The sequence below is a fragment of the Dunckerocampus dactyliophorus genome, chromosome 3 (assembly GCF_027744805.1).
Source record: "Dunckerocampus dactyliophorus isolate RoL2022-P2 chromosome 3, RoL_Ddac_1.1, whole genome shotgun sequence".
NCBI classification, from domain to species: domain Eukaryota; kingdom Metazoa; phylum Chordata; class Actinopteri; order Syngnathiformes; family Syngnathidae; genus Dunckerocampus; species Dunckerocampus dactyliophorus.
The window spans coordinates 1,507,236-1,529,226 of NC_072821.1; the positions used below are offsets into that span (position 1 = coordinate 1,507,236).

The 21,991-nt window shown below is 42.3% G+C and overlaps 1 protein-coding gene across 1 annotated transcript in view; it reads left to right on the forward strand.

The window, feature by feature from the left end:
- The window catches only part of LOC129178089 (insulin-like growth factor 1 receptor), a 78,738-nt gene that overhangs the window by 3,454 nt on the left and 53,293 nt on the right, over nucleotides 1-21,991 (forward strand). Inside the window, exon 2 of the mRNA XM_054769861.1 lies at nucleotides 17,596-18,153. Coding sequence (XP_054625836.1) covers nucleotides 17,596-18,153 — 558 coding nt within the window. The remainder of the gene's footprint in view (nucleotides 1-17,595; nucleotides 18,154-21,991) is intronic.

Consider the following 21,991-nt stretch of genomic DNA (forward strand, 5'->3'; position numbering starts at 1 on the left):
CCTGGAATAAACAACCAGCGGCGTTTCCCGTGCAAGCAGTGGCATAGCCAGAAATGTTTCATTGGGGTGGCCGAGGCGAGACCGTCACTCACATAGGGGTAGCAATCAGTTGATACCTGAAATGTCTAGATGGCCAGTGGGGTGGCCACGGTGTTTTGTGCGTCTGTAGCTTTAATACTAATGAGCAGTGTTTGTCCGCACCTGTCTCTGGCAGAGTACAGTATACGGTTTCAAGAAGCGCTTTATCCACATTTCACATATGACACGTTCTCCGAACCTGCAGAGATCTTTACAAGAAATAGTTTGTCGTAGGTGAAATGGAGCTGGCATGGTTGTTAATTGTTATGTTATTGAGGTATAGTGATGCTAAAATGAATCCCGGGTTTACAGCGGTACCTCGGTTAACGTCCGCCGCACTTAGTGCGTTTTTTTGTTCTGAACCTTTGCTGAACCTTTGTCTGGATTGTTTAGCGTCCAAAATTACCGTCCGATTTGTTTACATTGCCATCTTGGATCATGCAGTCTCGCGATACTTGCATGTGATCCGCAATGCACTGTGGGCCGCCGTTTTTAGGACAACGGCATTTGTATCAGAGTTGTAGAGAGAGACACGACATAATAAACACACGTACCGCACAAAAATAGAAAGGCGATGCACCTTACCGACAGAAGGGTGCAAGACCACCGAATTTTACTGCTTAAAGAGAAGACCGTCGTCATTTCAGAGGTTTGTGACCGAGTCGCTCCAATGCATACACGTCTCCTTCGGTTCCCGCGTAACACTCTATCAACCTGGCGGCGCACTGAGGGTGACACTCGGTGTTTCTGTCTCATTTTACATCCATAACACTCATTTCTGGTTGCAACAAGAAAACATCAGCATTGAATCTTACTGTAGCATGTTCACTGCATCCGCAGTCAAACATAGCACACGTCACCAGAAATGGTTATTCTCTATAAAATGTGTTGTGTGTTAACATTTTTGGGTGTCTGGAACAGATTTATTGGATTTACATTATTTTCTATGGGAACATTTGCTTTGGTTAGAGTTTGTTTTGGTTTGAGTCGCGTCTTCTGCAACGGATTAATGACGTTAACCAAGGCACGACTGTACGTTTGGTATTTTCTTGACCTGACTGGAATATCCATATCCACCGCTTCTCCTATCCCATGCAACTATCCCAGCTGACTTCGAGTGACAGGCGGGGTATACCCTGGACTGGTCGCCAGCCAATGGCAGGGCACATATAGACAAATAACCATTTACACTCACATTCATACCTATGGACAATTTAGAGATTTAACCTCACCTGTATGTTTTTGGGAATGTGGGAGGAAGCCGGAGTACCCGGAGAAAACCCACGCACACATGGGGAGAGCAAACTTCACACAGAAATGCCCTAGGGAGAATCGAACCCAGGTCTTCCCGAACTCCAGGCTGTTCCTGTGTTGGCCAACATGCTAACCACTAGACCACCGTGCGGCCCCTGACTGGAATATCATGATCTTATTGAGTAGCTCTGATGTAAAGTACAATTGCGTCCTGTAAAATGATTCGCAGTGGAAGTCATTGTTGTAAAGACACACACAATTTCTGCTACACAGATAATTTTGACAAAGTAGAGGAACTTTGAAAACCCCCCAAAAATTGTTACCTTTCGTGTCCACCACCATCACGCTTGTGATTTAGCGCGGGAAGCGCCTTGAGTGCCTTCTACTTTGCTTCTGACGCACACAAGCTGCAAAGCAAGAAGTTAGGCTACGGTTATGGGGCCAAATTACTTAATATGAATAAAACCTCCTTATGTTAATTATGTATTGATTTCTACAAATGACGTGGTGTCAAAAACGTCGCCATTGTTATCACTGACATACGGTATATTTTGTTGTGTGCAAGGTTTTATTTGCCCCCATTTTTCATGAACAGAGCATTATATAGCTATCGTTGTGCATGTTTTCTATGATGACGGTGGATTGACCATAGCAAAAATTAAGCAAGCTTTGAGTGCACCTCAGCTGCCTTGTCAGGGTTTTAGTCAGCAGGTTCGGAGAACGTTGTACATCGGAACCACTTGTACAACGTAATAGATGCCGTATGTCACATACTGTACAACAACGTAACATGAAGGAGTGGGTCAGGCAGATGCAAACGTTAGCAACCCTAGCGTAGCTATGTGGGTTAGCCTATTCGCGGAAGCAAAGCATGATCAGACTTGCAGATCCCACGTCTGTAGTGGACTGACGGATAGTTGGCTAAACTTCGGGCTTTAGGATGTGTAGTGAAGCCCGCTTTTTAAAATTCCCGTGTTTGAGTGCCTCTTCTCTCAAAGATGCAGCAAACAAGTGAGGGAGATGCTCGATTTTGCATGTTTGGTGCTGTTTTTGAGCACCAAACACGAGAAGTCCTTTTTGCGTTAAAAATGCCGCACAAAACGTCACCATTCAATTCATATTGCACACCACTTTAGCCAATCTAGATTAACACTGGTCATGTGATTAGCTTTTTCATTGGCTCTTTGGTAAGAAGAACCGTTGTCATGCATGACGTAAGCATACCTGAGCATGAAAGGATTAACGCTGCTTCTGCTTGTATATTTTCCATTTTTTTCAGCTTTTTTTTTTTTTTTTTTTTGCATTATCCGGCCTAGAAACCTCCTGTAGGGCTTAAAAATGAGACCAGTAAGGGACAAGGGACCAGAGGTTGTAGATTTTGCAACAATTTTTCTTCAGAATTTTAAGAAGCTTTAAATGGTACCTGGTACCTGTGATGGATGTTTGAGTGGGATGGTGAGCTCGCATAGTCGGTCAGCTGATAAGACTCGAGAGCCGATCGATCACACTGATCTTTTTTTGAGTGGTATTCGTAAGATTTAGTCTGGGTAGATACTTTATAGATGCTGAAGGAGGCTCTGCGTGGTTTGCCGTTCCATGTTACCATCCATAGTGTGAACCGGGCCTCTCTGTGACACACTGGGGAGGGGCGGTCTGGTGGGGTTGAACCGGGGTCTGCGGGGTTTAAAATAGAACAAACCAGAGTACATTCGCATGCAAACAGACCGAGTTCTGTTGATTGGAAAAGAGTGAGGAGCCTGTGAAGCGTAGCGTTACGGTCTCTGCTGTTAGCCCCAGCAGTCACAGGACAAACCGGGCGCGCTGCAGCGAAGGTTCCCCCCGTCGCTATCTTTCATTAATTCCCCACTCCGATCTAAAGCGTCCTTGTGTGGTTAAGCTCTTTAACATTCCTGCTGTATTTGTTGGGATTGTGAGGGGAATCTTGCCACTGTGGCTTGACCGGGTCTAGACTTGTTGTTGCTGCACATCCAGATGATAACAGTTTAACCGCCCAGAAGTCTGCTCGCACATGATTCCTGACCCTTGCCTGTCATTTGGAAAGGTATTTACGAGCGTGTTCCCTCTCTTGGCTGCTCTGACGCCAACAGGACAAGCATGAGGAGTAAAGACACTCGCTGGATTGTTTTGTCAGCAATGAGAGCCTGTTGCATCCTTCTTGCCTTTACAGGCTTTCAAGTGGATTTCCTCTGATGGCCTGTGGACAGTCAGAGCGCCCGGGCCAGCTGGGAGAAGGTTATCAGGAGTAAATATGTGATCTGGCGGCCTGTCAAAGTTGACAAGATAGGCTTGTGTACTCAGCTGTTTAAAATGTGTCAGCACGGGGCGGGGACGAGAGGAGGTGCGATTAAGCCGTGACACCTGCCGTAATGTATGTATGTATGTACTTTATTTATCCCACAGCGGGGAAATTTACTTGTTACAGCAGCAAGACAAGTAAAGAGAACAGTGTAAAGAAAGCATAGTGTCTACAACATGGTAATCTGTGCCTTTTCACTTAGGGGCGTACTCACACTAGGCCAGTGCTTCTCAAATAGTGGGGGGTGCATTGAACTGTCAGGGGGGCGTGAGAGGCAGTGAGGACTTTCAATATTAGTGCAGACCTGCCAACATGTAATAGTATTTCAAATTCGGGGGGGGGCACGAAAACATTTCTGTCCCCCAGTGGGGGCATGACAGAAAATTGAGAATCACTGCACTGCACTGGGCCAATCTTAACTTGCTTGGGCCCACTTCATGCCTAAAGTCCGGCACGTTTGGCTCCTGCGAGCGCTCTGATCTGTGCCCAGGTTCGGAACACGTCCCCTCCTTTGGTACGAGTGGACTAGGTGGGAGAGGGCATTGCACGATTGCACGGACTGGAATGCGATCTCTTCTCGCAAGTTCTTGGCAATAAGGGACACGTTTCACAATAGAAATAAAATACGTAGACTCAAAATAACCCGATAGTCAAAACCCACAGCACGCTCAGTCATCTGCGTCTCTCGTAGTTTCCAGACTATAGAGCGCAGCGACATACAAGCCGCACCCACTAAACAAAGAGAAAAAAAGATTTGGACATATATTGGCCGCACCTGTCTGTAAGCAAGTGTCCACGTCATAACACGGGATATTTAGTACATAGAATGATTTGTTCTTTACTTTTGATTAAATAAATACTATTTTCCAAACAGTGATGAACAGTGAGTGTAATAAGACTAGTTAAACAGTGATGAACAGTGAGTGTAATATGACGACTAGTTAAACAGTGCTGAACAGTGAGTGTAATATGACTAGTTAAACAGTGATGAACAGTGAGTGTAATATGACTAGTTAAACAGTGCTGAACCGTGAGTGTAATATGACGACTAGTTAAACAGTGCTGAACAGTGAGTGTAATATGACTAGTTAAACAGTGATGAACAGTGAGTGTAATATGACTAGTTAAACAGTGATGAACAGTGAGTGTAATATGACTAGTTAAACAGTGCTGAACCGTGAGTGTAATATGACGACTAGTTAAACAGTGCTGAACAGTGAGTGTAATATGACTAGTTAAACAGTGATGAACAGTGAGTGTAATATGACTAGTTAAACAGTGATGAACAGTGAGTGTAATATGACTAGTTAAACAGTGCTGAACCGTGAGTGTAATATGACGACTAGTTAAACAGTGATGAACAGTGAGTGTAATATGACTAGTTAAACAGTGCTGAACCGTGAGTGTAATATGACGACTAGTTAAACAGTGATGAACAGTGAGTGTAATATGACTAGTTAAACAGTGATGAACAGTGAGTGTAATATGACTAGTTAAACAGTGATGAACAGTGAGTGTAATATGACGACTAGTTAAACAGTGATGAACAGTGAGTGTAATAAGACTAGTTAAACAGTGATGAACAGTGAGTGTAATATGACGACTAGTTAAACAGTGATGAACAGTGAGTGTAATATGACTAGTTAAACAGTGATGAACAGTGAGTGTAATATGACGACTAGTTAAACAGTGATGAACAGTGAGTGTAATAAGACTAGTTAAACAGTGCTGAACAGTGAGTGTAATATGACGACTAGATAAACAGTGCTGAACAGTGAGTGTAATATGACGACTAGTTAAACAGTGATGAACAGTGAGTGTAATAAGATTAGTTAAACAGTGATGAACAGTGAGTGTAATATGACGACTAGTTAAACAGTGATGAACAGTGAGTGTAATAAGACTAGTTAAACAGTGATGAACAGTGAGTGTAATATGACTAGTTAAACAATGATGAACAGTGAGTGTAATATGACGACTAGTTAAACAGTGATGAACAGTGAGTGTAATATGACGACTAGTTAAACAGTGATGAACAGTGAGTGTAATATGACGACTAGTTAAACAGTGATGAACAGCGAGTGTAATAAGACTAGTTAAACAGTGCTGAACAGTGAGTGTAATATGATGACTAGTTAAACAGTGATGAACAGTGAGTGTAATAAGACTAGTTAAACAGTGAGTGTAATATGACTAGTTAAACAGTGCTGAACAGTGAGTGTAATATGACGACTAGTTAAACAGTGATGAACAGTGAGTGTAATAAGACTAGTTAAACAGTGAGTGTAATATGACTAGTTAAACAGTGCTGAACAGTGAGTGTAATATGACGACTAGTTAAACAGTGCTGAACAGTGAGTGTAATATGATGACTAGTTAAACAGTGATGAACAGTGAGTGTAATAAGACTAGTTAAACAGTGAGTGTAATATGACTAGTTAAACAGTGATGAACAGTGAGTGTAATAAGACTAGTTAAACAGTGATGAACAGTGAGTGTAATATGACGACTAGTTAAACAGAGATGAACAATGAGTGTAATAAGACTAGTTAAACAGTGCCGAACAGTGAGTGTAATATGACGACTAGTTAAACAGAGATGAACAGTGAGTGTAATAAGATTAGTTAAACAGTGATGAACAGTGAGTGTAATATGACGACTAGTTAAACAGTGATGAACAGTGAGTGTAATAAGACTAGTTAAATAGTGATGAACAGTGAGTGTAATATGACGACTAGTTAAACAGAGATGAACAGTGAGTGTAATAAGACTAGTTAAACAGTGCCGAACAGTGAGTGTAATATGACGACTAGTTAAACAGTGATGAACAGTGAATGTAATAAGACTAGTTAAACAGTGATGAACAGTGAGTGTAATATGACCACTAGTTAAACAGAGATGAACAGTGAGTGTAGTAAGACTAGTTAAACAGTGATGAACAGTGAGTGTAATATGACCACCAGTTAAACAGAGATGAACAGTGAGTGTAATAAGACTAGTTAAACAGTGATGAACAGCCTCATAATTGCTTCATCACACACTTTGTCAGTCTCTCTCTTTTGTTGTCGCTCTTTGTTGTCTTGAGGCATATTAGCCATTTAGCTTGAGCTAGCCTCTTCATTCAGCCCAGCCTTTCGAAACCCGTTCGTGATCATGGATGGTTGGTGGTCAGAGTAATCCAAACAAAAGCTGTTATCCAATCTTGTGCACTGTCTCGTCTCATGACACCCTTACCTGCGGCACATTGTAGAAATAAAATTAAGCTTAAAAAAACAGCAAAATGGGTAAAAATAGCGCGAAAAGGTAAAATGTAGAAGGAAGAAGCTGAAATGTTGATACCGGTAGCGAATAATAAAACAAAGCTTTCTCTTTAAATATATATCACTTTTTTTTAGCCTGGTTACAAAATGAACAAATACGTACAAATATCAAAGTGGCCCCGCATCCTTTGCTTTAGAGTATTCGGCCCTCGGTGGAAGACGCATAGGACACGCATTACGGTCACTTATTAACAGAACTTCACAAGAGGCTACAGAAATGACTTGAGAATTCCCCCCGACTTGTTTCAAGAGGTGATGGGAAAGTTAACCCATTCATGTGAATGAGACACACCTTGACACGCACATAGGTTGCGGTGCGTTCGTGTTGCGTTCACAGAAATTATGCCTGCCACAGATTTTGGACATTTTCTTTGCAGACTGGCACGCAGCCCCGCACAGTTTCCACATATTTCACACCTGTTTACCACCAGTTTACTCATTTGCACGCCATTGGCACGCAAAATTGCATTCCACTGCGGGGACAAAATGTGTGCAAGTGTAAACCAGCCTTTAGTGTGAATACACCCTCATTTCTACACTGCTGTATTACTGCAATTTCACAAACTTTGTGAGTCAGAGCGCTCACACTAGCGCGCCAGATTTGACTGTGGTGTGAAGTGGACCCAAGCACGGGTGGAGTGAGGGTATACCCTTATCTCGATCCAAAACCGTTGAGTAGCCCCCGCCCCCTCCCAAGCGCGATTGGATTCAGTTCCCATGAAAGGCGGCCCGTGGCGGCGCCACAGCGAGGCCACGGAGGGCGAAGCTCGGGGGCGGTGCTGACGTAACTGTGTGTCTGTCATACACGTCGGAGTGTCGGGATTGTTTGAACAGGTATGCGCATCGCTGAGGGTTGTTGACTGTGAGCACTGACAAGTAGATTACAGAGACATAACTGCCATACCAGCACACCGCCGGCCTTAAATCACACCAAGGGCCTTTTCAGAAGACTCTCTCCTGTCCTTCTCTGCAGAGAAGACCCAAACTCTCAGTGGCTTCTGTTTGAAGGAGAGGGGAAAAAAAGAGGACTTCCCGCTCTTCAAACCTCATCGTCCGTGAGAAGCCAGTTGGTCCCAATTAAAGAGCAAACACAAACAAAGAGCATACACATTAAGAGCATTTTAGCAGGGCACTGGCCCGCTGTGACTCACCATGCCTGGCGTCAGCAAGCTTTGACGTTCAAGTCACTCGAGAGGTTGAAAGAGGTCACTTTGTCTGCGTCGTTTATTTGGTGCGACAAAACATGCTTTTGTGCTTTCAACTACAGGACGCCGTAGAACCACTTAAATGGAGCTAGATTTCCCAAAGATTGGACTGGAAGCGGATAAGCCTCGGCCACATTGAAAGGCATTTTGGAACTGATGCACACGTCAGGGTTAGCAAGTGTGCTACCCTTATCTGGCCCCAGCACGGAAGAGGTGGGCATAAATGAAAAATGAATGACAACAGCCACCTTGCATATTTGAAATGAACTGAACGACTCAAAATAATCCAAAAAGTCAGGAAAGTTGCTGTAAGGCAGGGTTGTATTGCCCGAATAAGGGTCGTGCAAACCAGGTTGGTTTGCCATGGTGTGGTACAGAGTATCAAATCACGATCGGGCTCGTTTCCACTGTGGTGTGTAGGTGGATTGTATCGCAGTGTGACACGGTTTAAGATGCCACTGAACACACCGTGGTAAATGGGAACGTCACCCAGTACTCGGGGAGTCGTGAGACCGCCAACTCATGGGACAAGACGATGCATGAGACAGTGTCTGCAGGACAAGACGAGATTTTAACATTCATTTCAAGAAAAGTACAATGAAAAAATTTGACTCGACAAACAAACTTATTTAACTGAGTCACAAAACAATGCAGGTGCATTTTGAAAGGTTTCATTTGCCACAAATTGACGTTTAACGATATTATTATTTAAAATTTCCAACTATTTCAACTGTCTTCCTGGAAATGTTCTTATCGGAATTATGACGTTATTCTCACAGCATTACAACTTTTTCCCTTAACCTCATTTTCCAAAAATTCCAACTTTGTTTTTCATAATATTACTTTTTTTTCTTAATATTTTGACATTAATCTCATGAAATGACTGCTGATTTTTACATATTTTGCTCTTGTCTTAAAAAAAAAAAAAAAAAAACAATTTTTTTTACTTTTCTTGTTAAATTTAGAATGTGCCGAAGGCCAATAATAGAAATAAAAAGATAAAAAAAGCCACGAACCCACGGGCCGCACTTTGGATACCCCTGGTCTAATGATTGCATCGTATTGTGTTGCACGTATGCGAGAATGTGTTCCAAAGCATTTTAACTACAATCCACGGGGGGGGGGGGCACAAATGTTATCCACAGTCCTGTAAAAAATGGAGGACGCTCCTTTTACTTGTATCTATTTACGTAGATGCCGTTCATTTTCGGCGCCGTGTTTAAGGTAGCTGAAAGGTCGACAGACCGTCGCCCTTGGAGTTAGAAACAGGTTATTATCTGCCACGTTTCTGTTGTAGTTTTGACGTTGTGTTGATGTCAGCAAAGGCAAAGTGAATACTTGTGCAATGAATGGATTGCGTGTACGTTAGGGTCCATGTTCACCCTCAAGGATGGAAAACCCCCCATGTCAGCACACGATGTCACTGTTCATTTGTGACAATAGCAAGCGTTGGCTCGGGCTGGAAGTGATTATCAAAGCTCCCCATCTGAATGCTGAATGGATCTTTTCCATCGGAGTAATTTGTGAAACCGTGTCGAGAAGATTGGGAATAGGTTCCCGCTGCCAGAAGGAAGGTTCAGTGTGTTTTCTCTTCGACGGAGAAGAAAACCGTGTTCCCACCTCCAGTCGGAAAGAGAAACGTTTCATGTTCCTGAAGAAAATCCAGCACATTAGAAGAAGAGCATATCATGTTTTCTTGGCACTCTCACTCGTCTTGTAAAATCTCCCATATTTACTTTCAACCTTTGAAACAATGATTATTAACTTGAACCCCTAAGTCTATAAAGTGAAGAGCTTTATCGAAATCTGTTCCGCATTATATTTTAGAATGGTTTTCAAGTATTTACCCCGCATTGCACCATTGCTTTCCTAAGGGTTGATTGGGTATGAGATACAGGGGCTACCCACACGGAAACGTTTTCAGGTCAAAACGGCAAAGTATTCTATCTTAAAAAGCCGCCACACCTTAGAAATGAAAATACCTTCAAAACAATTTTAAGTAATATATTGCATGAATGTGCTTTGTGAGTAAAGTGCTATTCTCTCAGCAACGTTGCCATTCAATTCAATTGTTGGAAAAAAGTTAAATATGTTAATAAATAAGTCATAAAAAAATAGCTATTTGTCATTTAAAACAATAATTGCAGACGCAGCAGCGGCAGTCCGCCCTCCCATGCAGCCCACCACCGCAGCTTAAAAAAAATCCTAGGGGAAACCCTGGACGAGCAATCCGCTGCTTTTTGAAAACGATGACATCACCGACGCGTCGCCGTCACATGACCAAGACTGAGCTTAGACCACTAATGTCTTAATATTTCAAGTGTCGTCACTCGCCGCAGTTGACATTCTCCTGGTATTTTCTTGCCTTATACTCCCAAAATGACTCGTAGAAGTAATTCCACTTTGTCGTGAGTCGGGACGAGCCTTGGAAAGCGGACATCGACTGACTGTCTTATGCACATGCGTTCTTTCTTCTTCTGTGGTTTGGTGTGTCACGTGGTTCCGTATGCGTGTCTGTTCAGTGCGCCGCACGTAGGTGCGCCTCGTGTATTCCATCTTTTCACTCAGCGTTCCGTTCCCGTCTGGATGCAACTATTTCATTAATCTGGCACAGTATGGACGCAAATGTTTTTCAAACAATAAATTTCAGGAGCGTTCCAGCGTGTGACAGGGCCACAGTTTACGTGGCGCCTATTTCACCATAAACTACAGCTGGACGACATAATCAATTATTTCATTAATTAATTCAATCTGTTAATTATGTGGAATTGATTGAGTCCCTGTGTTTTTCCGAAAATGGATGCACCAACCAGCAGAGGCGCTGTTGATTTTTTTGTCAACTATCGGCCGAGAATGCACACTGCAACACTTTCAGCTTGGCTGATGTATGCACACAATTGTCCAAGAATTGCCCAAGAAAAGTTTGCTAGTTTTTCCCAAAAGCCCTGCGCCACACGCATCCATACTGTAAAACCTAAGAGAGCTTGCATGAACTCCAGAGCGCGCGGCAGACAACCTGCAGGCCGGCTGCTGTGAGTTTCTCCATGACTCACTGGCTGGTGTTTTTCACAGTCACTGCGGCCTCCGTGTTTCTGTGGGTGCCGCCAGCGCGTTGTTCATCGCGTCGCATGCGGGCGGGTGTACAAGTCAGAAACGCTCCGTCTATCATCGCACCACGCCAAACGGATGAGGGCGGTGCTGGTGATTCAAAGCCTCAGAGCGGGCACACGTCCGTGCTGTGCAGGATCACGAGAGGATAAAAACACGGTTTGATGTCTGCGTCACCTGTTTGATTTAAAAGTCCACACTTGTCTTCTCTACTCTTAGATTAACAATTGCATTCCTCCTTTGTGGATAGTTTGACTTCTTTCTAACTACGAGTGTCAGGGACGGGCACAGTGCTGTATTGACCCAAACGTAAGACGACGCTGTGTAAGGGACGACCCCTTGTTTTCAAGACAAAAGTGTTTGCTTTTGTCTTTAAGACAAAATCAAAGACAAAATGAATCTTTGAATTTATACAGTTATTGGTTGACTTCATCGAGCCCCATTATTTTACAATTAGGATCATAATTGACCGAATAAGACGACCTGTGTTTTTCAAGACCCATCTTTGGAGGGAATATGAACCTTTGAATCATATTTTATAGCTGCTCGGCATTGATCATTAGGATGTCATTATTCCAAAAAGCCAGGACGCGCACATACGGGGAGGCATCTTTTCAATATTATGGCCCCCATTTATGGAACAGTCTGCCAGAGAACCTCAGGACTGCAGAGAATCTTGAGTTTTTTAAGGCCAGGCTCAAGACCCACCTCTTTGATCTGGCTTTTATTAAATATTTACCAATGTTATTAGAGCTGTTTATTTATTTTACCTATTGTTATTGCCTTTTTTATTTCTCTTATTCTGTTTGTACTGTAATGGTGTCCTGCGGAGCTTTTTTTTTAATCCAGTTTATTTTTATTTTTAATGCCATTTGTTAAAATTTCACTTTTAACGGTATAGTGTTTACTGTTTCTATGTGATGTTTTACTTTTATCTGTATTTTATTAGTTTTATCTACCACTGTTCCTCTAGATAGCTAGCTAGCTAGCTAGCTAGAGACTTTATCTCCAAGAGACATCGTAAAGCATCATAACTCCTCTGCGGTTGTCGTGCTGAGGGGGTCGTGTTCGCACTTTTCGCATTCGGTTGCCACGAACTCTGGTACTTTTGCTTTGCTAGCTTCAGCGGTTCGTTTGATTTGGTTTGGCGTCTGAACGCAGTTCAACCGAAGCCTGCTTGCCACCAAACCAAATTCTCAAGTTGCCTCGGTCTGCTTGCAAGTGAACTCTGGTGGTTTGCATGTATAAACCTCTAGAACCCTCTAGAACAGGGGTGTCCAAACTTTTTCCAGTGAGGGCCACATACTGAAAAATTTAAGGATGCAAGGGCCACTTTGATAATTGGTACAGCAAAACATAGACATATGCTAAGAAGCTACTTGTAGCTGAAGAAAAAACTGCATTTCACCTTTTGTAATACACGTGAAATGCTACTCAAAAGTTTTTTCCATAAAATTACGAGTTTATCTCATAAAAGTGCGACTTTTTTTCTTAGAATTTGACTGTTTTCTTTTAATGTTTTAACTTTGTCATAAAATTACAGCTGTCTTTTCCATTTCTGCTGTTTTTTCCCCCAACTATTTCATTTCAGCTTTCCTCTTGTAAATTTTCTCTTTATGTCTTTTAAAACAAGAATGTATTTTTTCTTTATTTCAACATTGTTACTAAAATGATATTTTTCCTCATTTTATGAGTTTATTCTCATAAAGTTGCAACTTTATTCTCATGAGAAAACTACAGTATTTTTTCTCTTAATATTTTGACATTACTCTGGTAAAAATTTCTGCTGTTGATTTAAAAAAAAAAAAAAAAAAAATTCCAAGTATTTAAACTTGTATATTTTCTTCTCCTGATATTTTGACTTTATTCCCATGTTATAAATTTCCTCCCAACCTAAGTTTCCAAAAATGACAACTTTATTCATTGTTTTTGACGTAATAAAAAATATTTAAACTTCATGCCACTAAAATGACATTTTTCCTCTTTAGTCTTGTGAAATTAAGGCTTTTTTTCCCTTGCTAGATTACAGCTCTTTTCTAAATATTTTGACTTTTGATTGATTTTCCCATTTTCACTGCTCTTGTTTTTTTTTAAGTTTCCTTGTTAAATTTCATTTTTGGACTGTGCTGCGGGCCGATAAAATCAGAGCCGCGGCCCGTAAATGGCCCCCGGGCTGCACTTTGGACACCCCTGCTCTAGACTGTATTTCAGGGAAACAAATTGAATGCCAAACGGGGTACACTGCAGCACTGCAACCAGCAGAGGCACTGTTGGTGCTGGAAAGAACAACATGATGTCAGCTATTGGGAAGTTGAGCTGTGTCTATCACTCCTTCAGGCAGCACTGTTGCTCTGCTCAATACAACACCAGCATTGAAACAGGAGTTCAGAACATGATGATAAGCTCTCCTATCCCATTTGTCAATAAAATGAGTGGAAGTTTTTCCCAAATGCCCATCTCTACTAGATGTCCACCAAGTTCCAACATATTAGCTTTTTCAAGTATTAGCATGATGTCATGAACTAAACACAACTAACTCTTTGAAGAATAACAACAATTGTGAAATCCTTTGAAGAATCTTTTTTATTTGTACAGCGGCTTATTTGATCTCCTACGCAGTATTTGACTGCACACACGCATGTCGTTTCTTTAATGTGGTCACTCCTTGTTGAAAGCTGAACAAGCGGGGCACAGTAAATCAACAGGCTGGGTGACTGTAGGTGGACATAATAGGAGCAATGACCCCAAGGCGGGGCTTAAAGAAATCCAAATAAATAAATGGCGCTACAATTGAGCTTGACCGCAGTGTTCGTTTTGTCGCACCGTGCAAACATATTCTGTCAACACCTCTGCAGGAGTGTGCTGTCAATATTTGGAAAATGTATTGGATAAACCTGCCGTTATAAATAGGCCTTCAGTTCAGGAATGAGGTTAATTGTTTTTTGCGTCAAATAAACTCAATTATTTCGTGGAGCCTATCAACAAATACAACAATACAGTACTGTATTACAGTACAGTGTCAGGAAATTCTATTTGCCAGCCTGTAAGGCCTGACTTGATCCCATTTTTTTGGTCTTTTTTCGTGTGTTTTCAAGTGACCTGTATTACGCTTTACTAGGGGTGTCACAACATCTCAAGATCTCAAGATGTGACAAGATTTCTTGTTCAGGAAAAAGCAATGTCCTGTTGGCACTAGGCCTGGGACGATAATAAACAAAGAAATGAATAAATCACACAATAAATGAAAATGCAATGGATCATTTTGCCATTTGATATATTGCCATGTGCATGTGTGTTTTAACAGGCAGGAAGAGAGTTCACTCTGTGCATTGGTTTCAGCGCCTGTGGCGTGTTTGTTCCATAGAACACTTTTGTCAGTCATACAGTCTCTTTGTTTGGGTGGGTGGAGGTGGGGCCGCCAGCATACACACAGAGTGCAGAAGAGTGTAACGTACTAGAAATTAAAGTGGTAGCTTGCAATATACTGTATTGTCATTTTAAAAATATTTTTTCATTGTACTTTTCTTAAAAGTAATGTTAAAATCTCGTCTCGTCTCTTCTCGCAGACCAGGGGTCACCAACGTGGACCAGGTAGCCCCCCCACAAACCCATGAGGCCTGCTTTTTATTCAGCTTTTCAGTTAATAATGTGAGAACACCAGAAAGGAATACATTCTGAAATACAAAGTGTGAGCTGTGGACACCAGCATTTTGTCAATGTTCTGGTAAAACGAGCATATTTAGTTTGCGTTGAAATAAGCTACGGAAATGGATGTTACAAAAATGAGTAGCGCTTGGCCATTTTCATGTCGTAAAAGTCGCTCTCACATGAAAAAACATCTCATCTCATGAAAAGGGAGTCTTGTGACACCCCTCCTGTTTACATTCACGGAACGCCTGACACAACCTGCAGTCGCACGCGATCAAAACGCTCATCAACAAGTGGAAATGAATATGGTGGAACAGTGGAACGCAACGTGAAACGACAACAGCTGCGTGACTGCTGTTGAGTTATACAACATTAAAACGTGCGCACAGTGACTTCCCGTTGACTGCAAAGTAAGCTGAGCCCATTGAATTTGTTTTACATTCATAGGCACCGTACGAAAGATTTGCACCAAAGCTTTATTGTCTTTGTAGTAGTCAAGACATACAACGAAATGACCACAGCAGCTCTGTTAAGCCGAGGTCACAACTGGATGCACGATTCTTTTTGGTGTTCCACAAATCGCTGCGTTTTTTTTGTTTTTTTTTTGTGGAGTAGTTGTGGTGACCATGAAGGAGCAAGATGAGGACGTAGGAAATATCTGAACCTGCACTGGCCGAGCTAATTACATGTGACTAATACCTACTTTTGTTTGATGATCTGAAACATTCAAGTGTGACAAACATGCAAAAAAATAAATAAATAAAAAAAGAAATCAAGAAGGTGGCAAACACTTTAACACCACTGTAGGCTTTCGATAAGAGTAGAAAATAGAAGCAAATGAATCAAAATAAAAGCATGCACAAATGGAGAAAAGCCGCGTCAAAAAACTGCTGTAGGTTGAAATGTGTTTTCTTATCACTCATTGGCCTTATGTCTCTGGACATAAAGACAAGTAAATTTGCAAGCAATTTGTTTGGATTTTTATTTTGGTTATGTCGACAGCCTCTTGTGTATTTCAGTGTGTCCCCCAGGATTACAACTTTGGAGTTCAGGGGGCAATTTTGACCAACGCAAACGCAGCGTGCAGTGTTGCCGAATCATAAAATGACGGCAGTGTGATCACTTCCTGCCAGTTTTATATGGCAAAAGTCATATTTTATAAAAGAATTTAAACTAATCCAAGAAGTCAAAACCCGCGGCATATAAATAAAGACATCGCGAGTGAAATGACATGTCGTAAATTAGATTAATAAAATAAAAGGCAGTTTTGCTAGTGTCTTTAATAAAAGCACGAGATGTATACCTGTTCTGCAGGACGCATGTCCCTAAATGACTTCTGTTGTGCTCTGGTGCTTTAGAAAGAAAAATGAACTTGACTGCCTGGGGGGTGGTGGGGCGCCACCATAATATAATGGTAGGGGAAACACAGCATTTAGTTACCTTGAACTCTGCATTACTCCACTTGTCGCTGTTGGCAGTTGTTTTCCTTATGCGCTGGTCTGTTCACCTCATCTTTCCACCCCTGTGGTTTTGATTTACCTCAGGGTTTTATATTCACTGAGTGTGTTGTTTTGAGGAGACTTATGTGTTTATACGCGTTTGCGCCTTCACAGATATTACATTTAGGGCTGTCACGATAATTGATAAATCAATGAATGGAATAGGTCGATAATTATGACGCCCTGGATAAAGTGACACGTGCACGTATATATGTGTGTTTCATCTGCTCGTACCACGCAATGCTCTGTACCACGCAAGCTGGATGACAAGAGGTTTCACTCTGCATCTATCTGTGCACATTGGTTCTATAGTGGAATGAATGGAGAGAGTGAGCCCTCATCTCATTTAGCCTCTTTGTGGAGGCGAGGCTACTAGTGAGTGGATACAGAGTGCTAGCAGTTAGCCTCGTGAGGCAGCATGTGCTAACATGAAGCAGGCGCAGAAGCAATGATTTCTGAGGCAAACGCCACAACATTTCGAGTTTAAACAGAATGAACACAGTGAGCGCATGAACACAGATGACCGACACGGACGGTTTTCTCAACTGGGGGAAAAAAAATACAGATGGAGGTGCCTCGGGCCGCGGAGCCTTCGTCCCGACAGTCAACGTTTACTGACGTGTTTGGTCTGCAAATATAAACAAAACAGTGCAAAATGGTGCGCGCCTACAGACAGTGTTGCTGGCTACATTGCAAAAACATACATGCAGGCAACTTCTTTGTCACGCTAACATCTCACACAGGTACACTGTACACTTTACTTGAGTACCATCTAGTGGTCCAAATGTAAAGTGCACTTCATGACAAATTATGAAAAAATGAAAATGTTGTCTATACAATCGATTATCGACGATAATTTGTAGCACAATTATCGACCAGCAAAATGTTTTATTGTGACAGGCCTAATTACATTCATATCTGATTTTTAGCCACATTCAGTATGTTCAGTAAGTCCACAACCTCTGGGGGGTTGGGGGGTTTTACAGTTATAAATGATAGCCGTCACATGTTATAAAATAAATCAATGGAAAGGCGTGTTCGATATCACGATATTTAATTTGTATCCACATTTGAATCAGGCCTGAGTGTTACTTGAGGATGTCTGATTTCGTGAACTTTTTGCTGCCGTGACACAAACATTTTTTTTTTCCCTCTTCCGCTTGAAGTTTGCGGTCCCGGCATCGACATCGGAAACGACATCAGCGAATTCCGCAGTTTGGAGAACTGTACCGTGGTGGAGGGCTACTTGCAGATTCTCCTCATCGGCGACAAGAACAACAACCAGGAAGTTTTCCGCTCCCTCAGCTTCCCCAAGCTCACCATGATCACCGACTACCTGCTCCTCTTCCGAGTGTCCGGCCTGGACAGTCTGAGCACGCTGTTCCCCAACCTCACGGTGATCCGCGGCCGCAACCTCTTCTACAACTATGCCCTGGTCATCTTCGAGATGACCAGTCTGAAGGACATCGGCCTGTACAACCTGCGGAACATCACCCGAGGCGCCATCCGTATTGAGAAGAACCCCGAGCTTTGCTACCTGGACTCCATCGACTGGTCGCTCATCATGGACGCCGAGTTCAACAACTTCATCGCCGGAAACAAGCAGTCCAAGGAGTGCAGCGATGTGTGTCCGGGCATCATGGAGAACAACCCGCAGTGCAGGAAGACCATGTTCAACAACAACTACAACTACCGATGCTGGAACTCCAACCACTGCCAGAAAGGTAAGACATTTATCTCATAACTTGAGGCTAACGTCCGCAGATGACTTCCTGCCACATTCCTTCCAAAAGTGGCCGTAACTCCGTTTAATAGGCACCTTGCTGCTGCTGTTTTGTTGCGCTGTTGTTCTCACCTGCACGGAACGCGGCAAAGGAAAGCAGTAAATGCGGCACAGTTGACCTCCATGCGAACACGCCCTTTAATTTAGTCTTTATGACTGCAGCTTTTTAGATGATTCCTTTTTTGCTTTTGTTGCTGTATCGGTGGATGTGTTCAGTAGAGCTGACTGTGTGTGTGTGTGTGTTTGTGTGTGTGGGTCTGGCTCAAGCGTTTCCCCGGCGACCGGTGCCTCGCTGCGGGCTCAGCATGTTGATGTTTTCGGTCTTGTGACAACATGGAACTGTCGCAGGAAAAGGCCGGGGTTTCGCGTAGGGTCCAGACATGTCCGAAGCAAGCGTGTGGGTTGGCGTTAGGACTGAAGGAAGGTGTGGTGTTTGGGATCAAGGTGTTGGATGGATAATCAGCAATGGCAGGAGGCCTTAAGAGGACCTAATTCAAGTCAACCAAAGAGCAAAAATGTCAATGCAACACTTAATCACACTCTTTATAAATGTTCATAGTTAAAGTATAGAAAACCTGTTTAAAACCTTCTAAATTAGGTCTTTAACATTATTAGAGACCTCGAGACGTGAAATAACACCCCTATAGTCACCTTAAAACTCATATTACCCACTATAGTATATTTAATAAGAGAGAATAAGACATTTAAGACATAAATAAGGCTCATGCTTGTGTGTGTTGTTGTGAATAGGTTACGTTGCTAGAGGAGCTGAGTGGGGGGGGGGGCAGGAAGTGACGTAGGGGGTTCAGAGTTGACTTTTAGCTCGGTGTGGGTTACGACTGCAACAGTAGCTCGTGTTGGGGATTACTGTGCCTGTTGTGAGATCATTCAAACCTGCAAAAAAAAAAAAGGCTGTTGTGCCGCCGATCAAGTCTGGAGCTTGTGTGTTTCACCGAACACTGCAGTAACATTACAGACATTACCCGTCACATATCACCCCTCGCTTCTTCCTCACTCCCCGTTAAAAAAGTTAAACTGCACATTTTGGAGCGGCCTTTTATTGTGGCCAACCTAAGCTAACTCTTTGATGCCACACGTGTGCGGTAGATAAATGATGAATTATGGATGCTCACTAACCCAAATGTAGGCAGGTTTGTAAACAGTATTTGAGAGTGATATGTCTTTTGTGTACAAAGATCTTAAAATTCGGCAACAACAAAAGTTTTGCATTTACATTTTTGTTGTGTATTTAAATCAGATGTAGCTCGCATGTCAAGTGTATTGTTATTATTAGTGTTATTAGTATCAACATTTGTTACATCCCTTTTTACTAATTAAAAAAAAGTAGTTTTTAAAAAGTTGCTTTGTGGTCTTTAGCGACGCAACTGGCTTCCTGTTGGCACTTTGGACACCACTGACCCGTGTAACCTTCTAGATAACAACATGGCACAAAATACTGCACTCCACACAAAATACTCCCCCCCCCCACTTTTGAGTTATGTTAAACACAAATCCCAATGGAAAATTTCCAGGATCAAAAACTTTTCCGTGCACTTGCCCTGCCTCGTTGTCCGTGAACCAGGAAGTGGCCCGCCTCCTTTTTGCGGGTGTGGGCGTACGAACAAACACCAATCAGCACCCCATGATTTGTTAATCCCTCTAAAGTTCAAACGTCTAATCTTTACCTCCTTCAAAGATATTCATTGCTGTTGCTATTAGTAAACAGGATGATACAAAGAGTACTTAACTAGTTCCAGTGAAATGTGATTGGCTAGGCACTCCCATACGCGGTCATCAATAAATCAGTTAACCGCATTATAAATACAAACGAGCTTGATACATTTATTGCATGTGTGTTTGTTTTCCTCCTCTCTCTCCCCCCAAAGAGGCTGGATGACAAGAGGGTTCACTCCATGCATTAGTCTCAACACCTGGGCGCGTTGGTTCTGCAGCGGAATGAACGGAGCGTGTTAGGCCTGTCACGATAGCAAATTTTGCTGGACAACAATTGTCATACAAATTATTGTCAATAATCGCTATTAATGACTTTTTTTTCCTTTAAGTATATGGCAAACAATAAACTTGAGTATTTAACATTGTAATTGGAATGTCAAGAGCATTTAAATAAGTTAAAACAACAACATCATCAATTAAACAAACAAAAAAGAAAAAAAAAAACTCAATGAAAATAAAATGGACTCTTTTTAGCAAAAATTGCACTTAAATAAAAATCACAATAATAACCCAAAACAATTAAACTTGGGATTGTACAAGATTGCAAAAAAACTTCTCATCAGAGATAATTCAGTCAATTGTTTGAACCAGCCTGACAGTATATGCTGGCAGGATGCCTCATGTCCCCGTGGAAAGCACATTTCTATGCTCTTTTTCTGTGCTGTACTGAATTAACACGCCGCTCACGTGGATGTGCAGATTAATAGTCCAGATGCATTATATTGGGCCACGTTGCATAATGACTACTTTTATTGTTCGTACTCCAAGTGCATTTTCCTCACATTGTACTTGACCACTTTTACCCTCAAACTTGCTGGAGGGCTTACTCCAAATATCATTTCCACAAGCTGTCTTTTGTCGAACTGTACATTGCGTGCATGCATAGAGTGCTAAAAAAATGGACAATTGTGGACAGTCCACATTTGCACTTGTCGCGAACAACCAAGTATCAGCTCATTATGTCAACAGCTCTTCAACACATTGATCACATGTATAGTATCCTTACCTACAAGTTAGAAGTTAAAATTTTGAGCGTAACAGACTGCATGTTCTCCCCCGATAAATGTTTTGTAAACTTTCTGTCCATAAACTCTGCCTTGTTGAAGCAAAGATGTGGCGTTTTTTTCCTTCTTTGTTTTCCAGAGCACAGCAGGTGAGGTAGGAAGCAAAAGAGTCGCAGCAGTGAAAAGGTCATAAATTAGCATACTTTAAAGCAGAAATCAACCCAGCAATTTAAAGCTGCTTATTTGGAATACTCAGTATTCAATGCGCAGGGGGAGTATGGTTCACGGGCAATGACGGCCAATAACGCCGGCCAAGAGGTCCATACCGTATAGATTTACCATCCACTGAGTCAACACACAGCTGTTATTGTCTAAATGGTTGGCAACGCAAGTGAGACCACCTCACAGTGAACATCTCCAAATTGTGTGTTTGTATCTAGTGTCACCACCATCCTAATCTAGCACGGCCTTAATCCTCTTGGGCAAAAAGAAGAATTCACTGGAGGTGCGCAGGTTGTTACTGGAATCGTCTTCTGTCACTGGTGGAGCTGGTGGATGTTCAGACAGCTTGTCATGCTTGACATACTTGTCCACTCTGTCACCTACACCGCTTCCCCAGCAAACAACTTGCCATCTTGGAGGTGTGTTTGGCCTCCTTATCATGTTGGGAAAAGTGCCAGTTTCTCTTTCAGAATGAACCACAGCTCCCCCGGTGCCAGCAGCACTCATATAGCTCTGGACTGTGTCGCTGACAGTTGGCAGGACACTTATGAATGTGCTACTCACTTGTGTTCGCAGCTAGCTAAACAAGTATGTGTGCTGAATCGTTTTCAGTGGATCGTAAATCTGTACTGCTACACAACCTGTGCACTGACTCTAAAGCAGGGGTGGCCAAACTTTTTCCACTGAGGGCCACATAGTGGAAAAATGAAAGGGTTCAAGGGCCACTTTGATATTTGTAAAGCAACATATACCGTAGATATGCCAATAAGTTAATACTATTTCAAGCAAAAACTGCATCTCGGCTTTGCGATAAAGGTG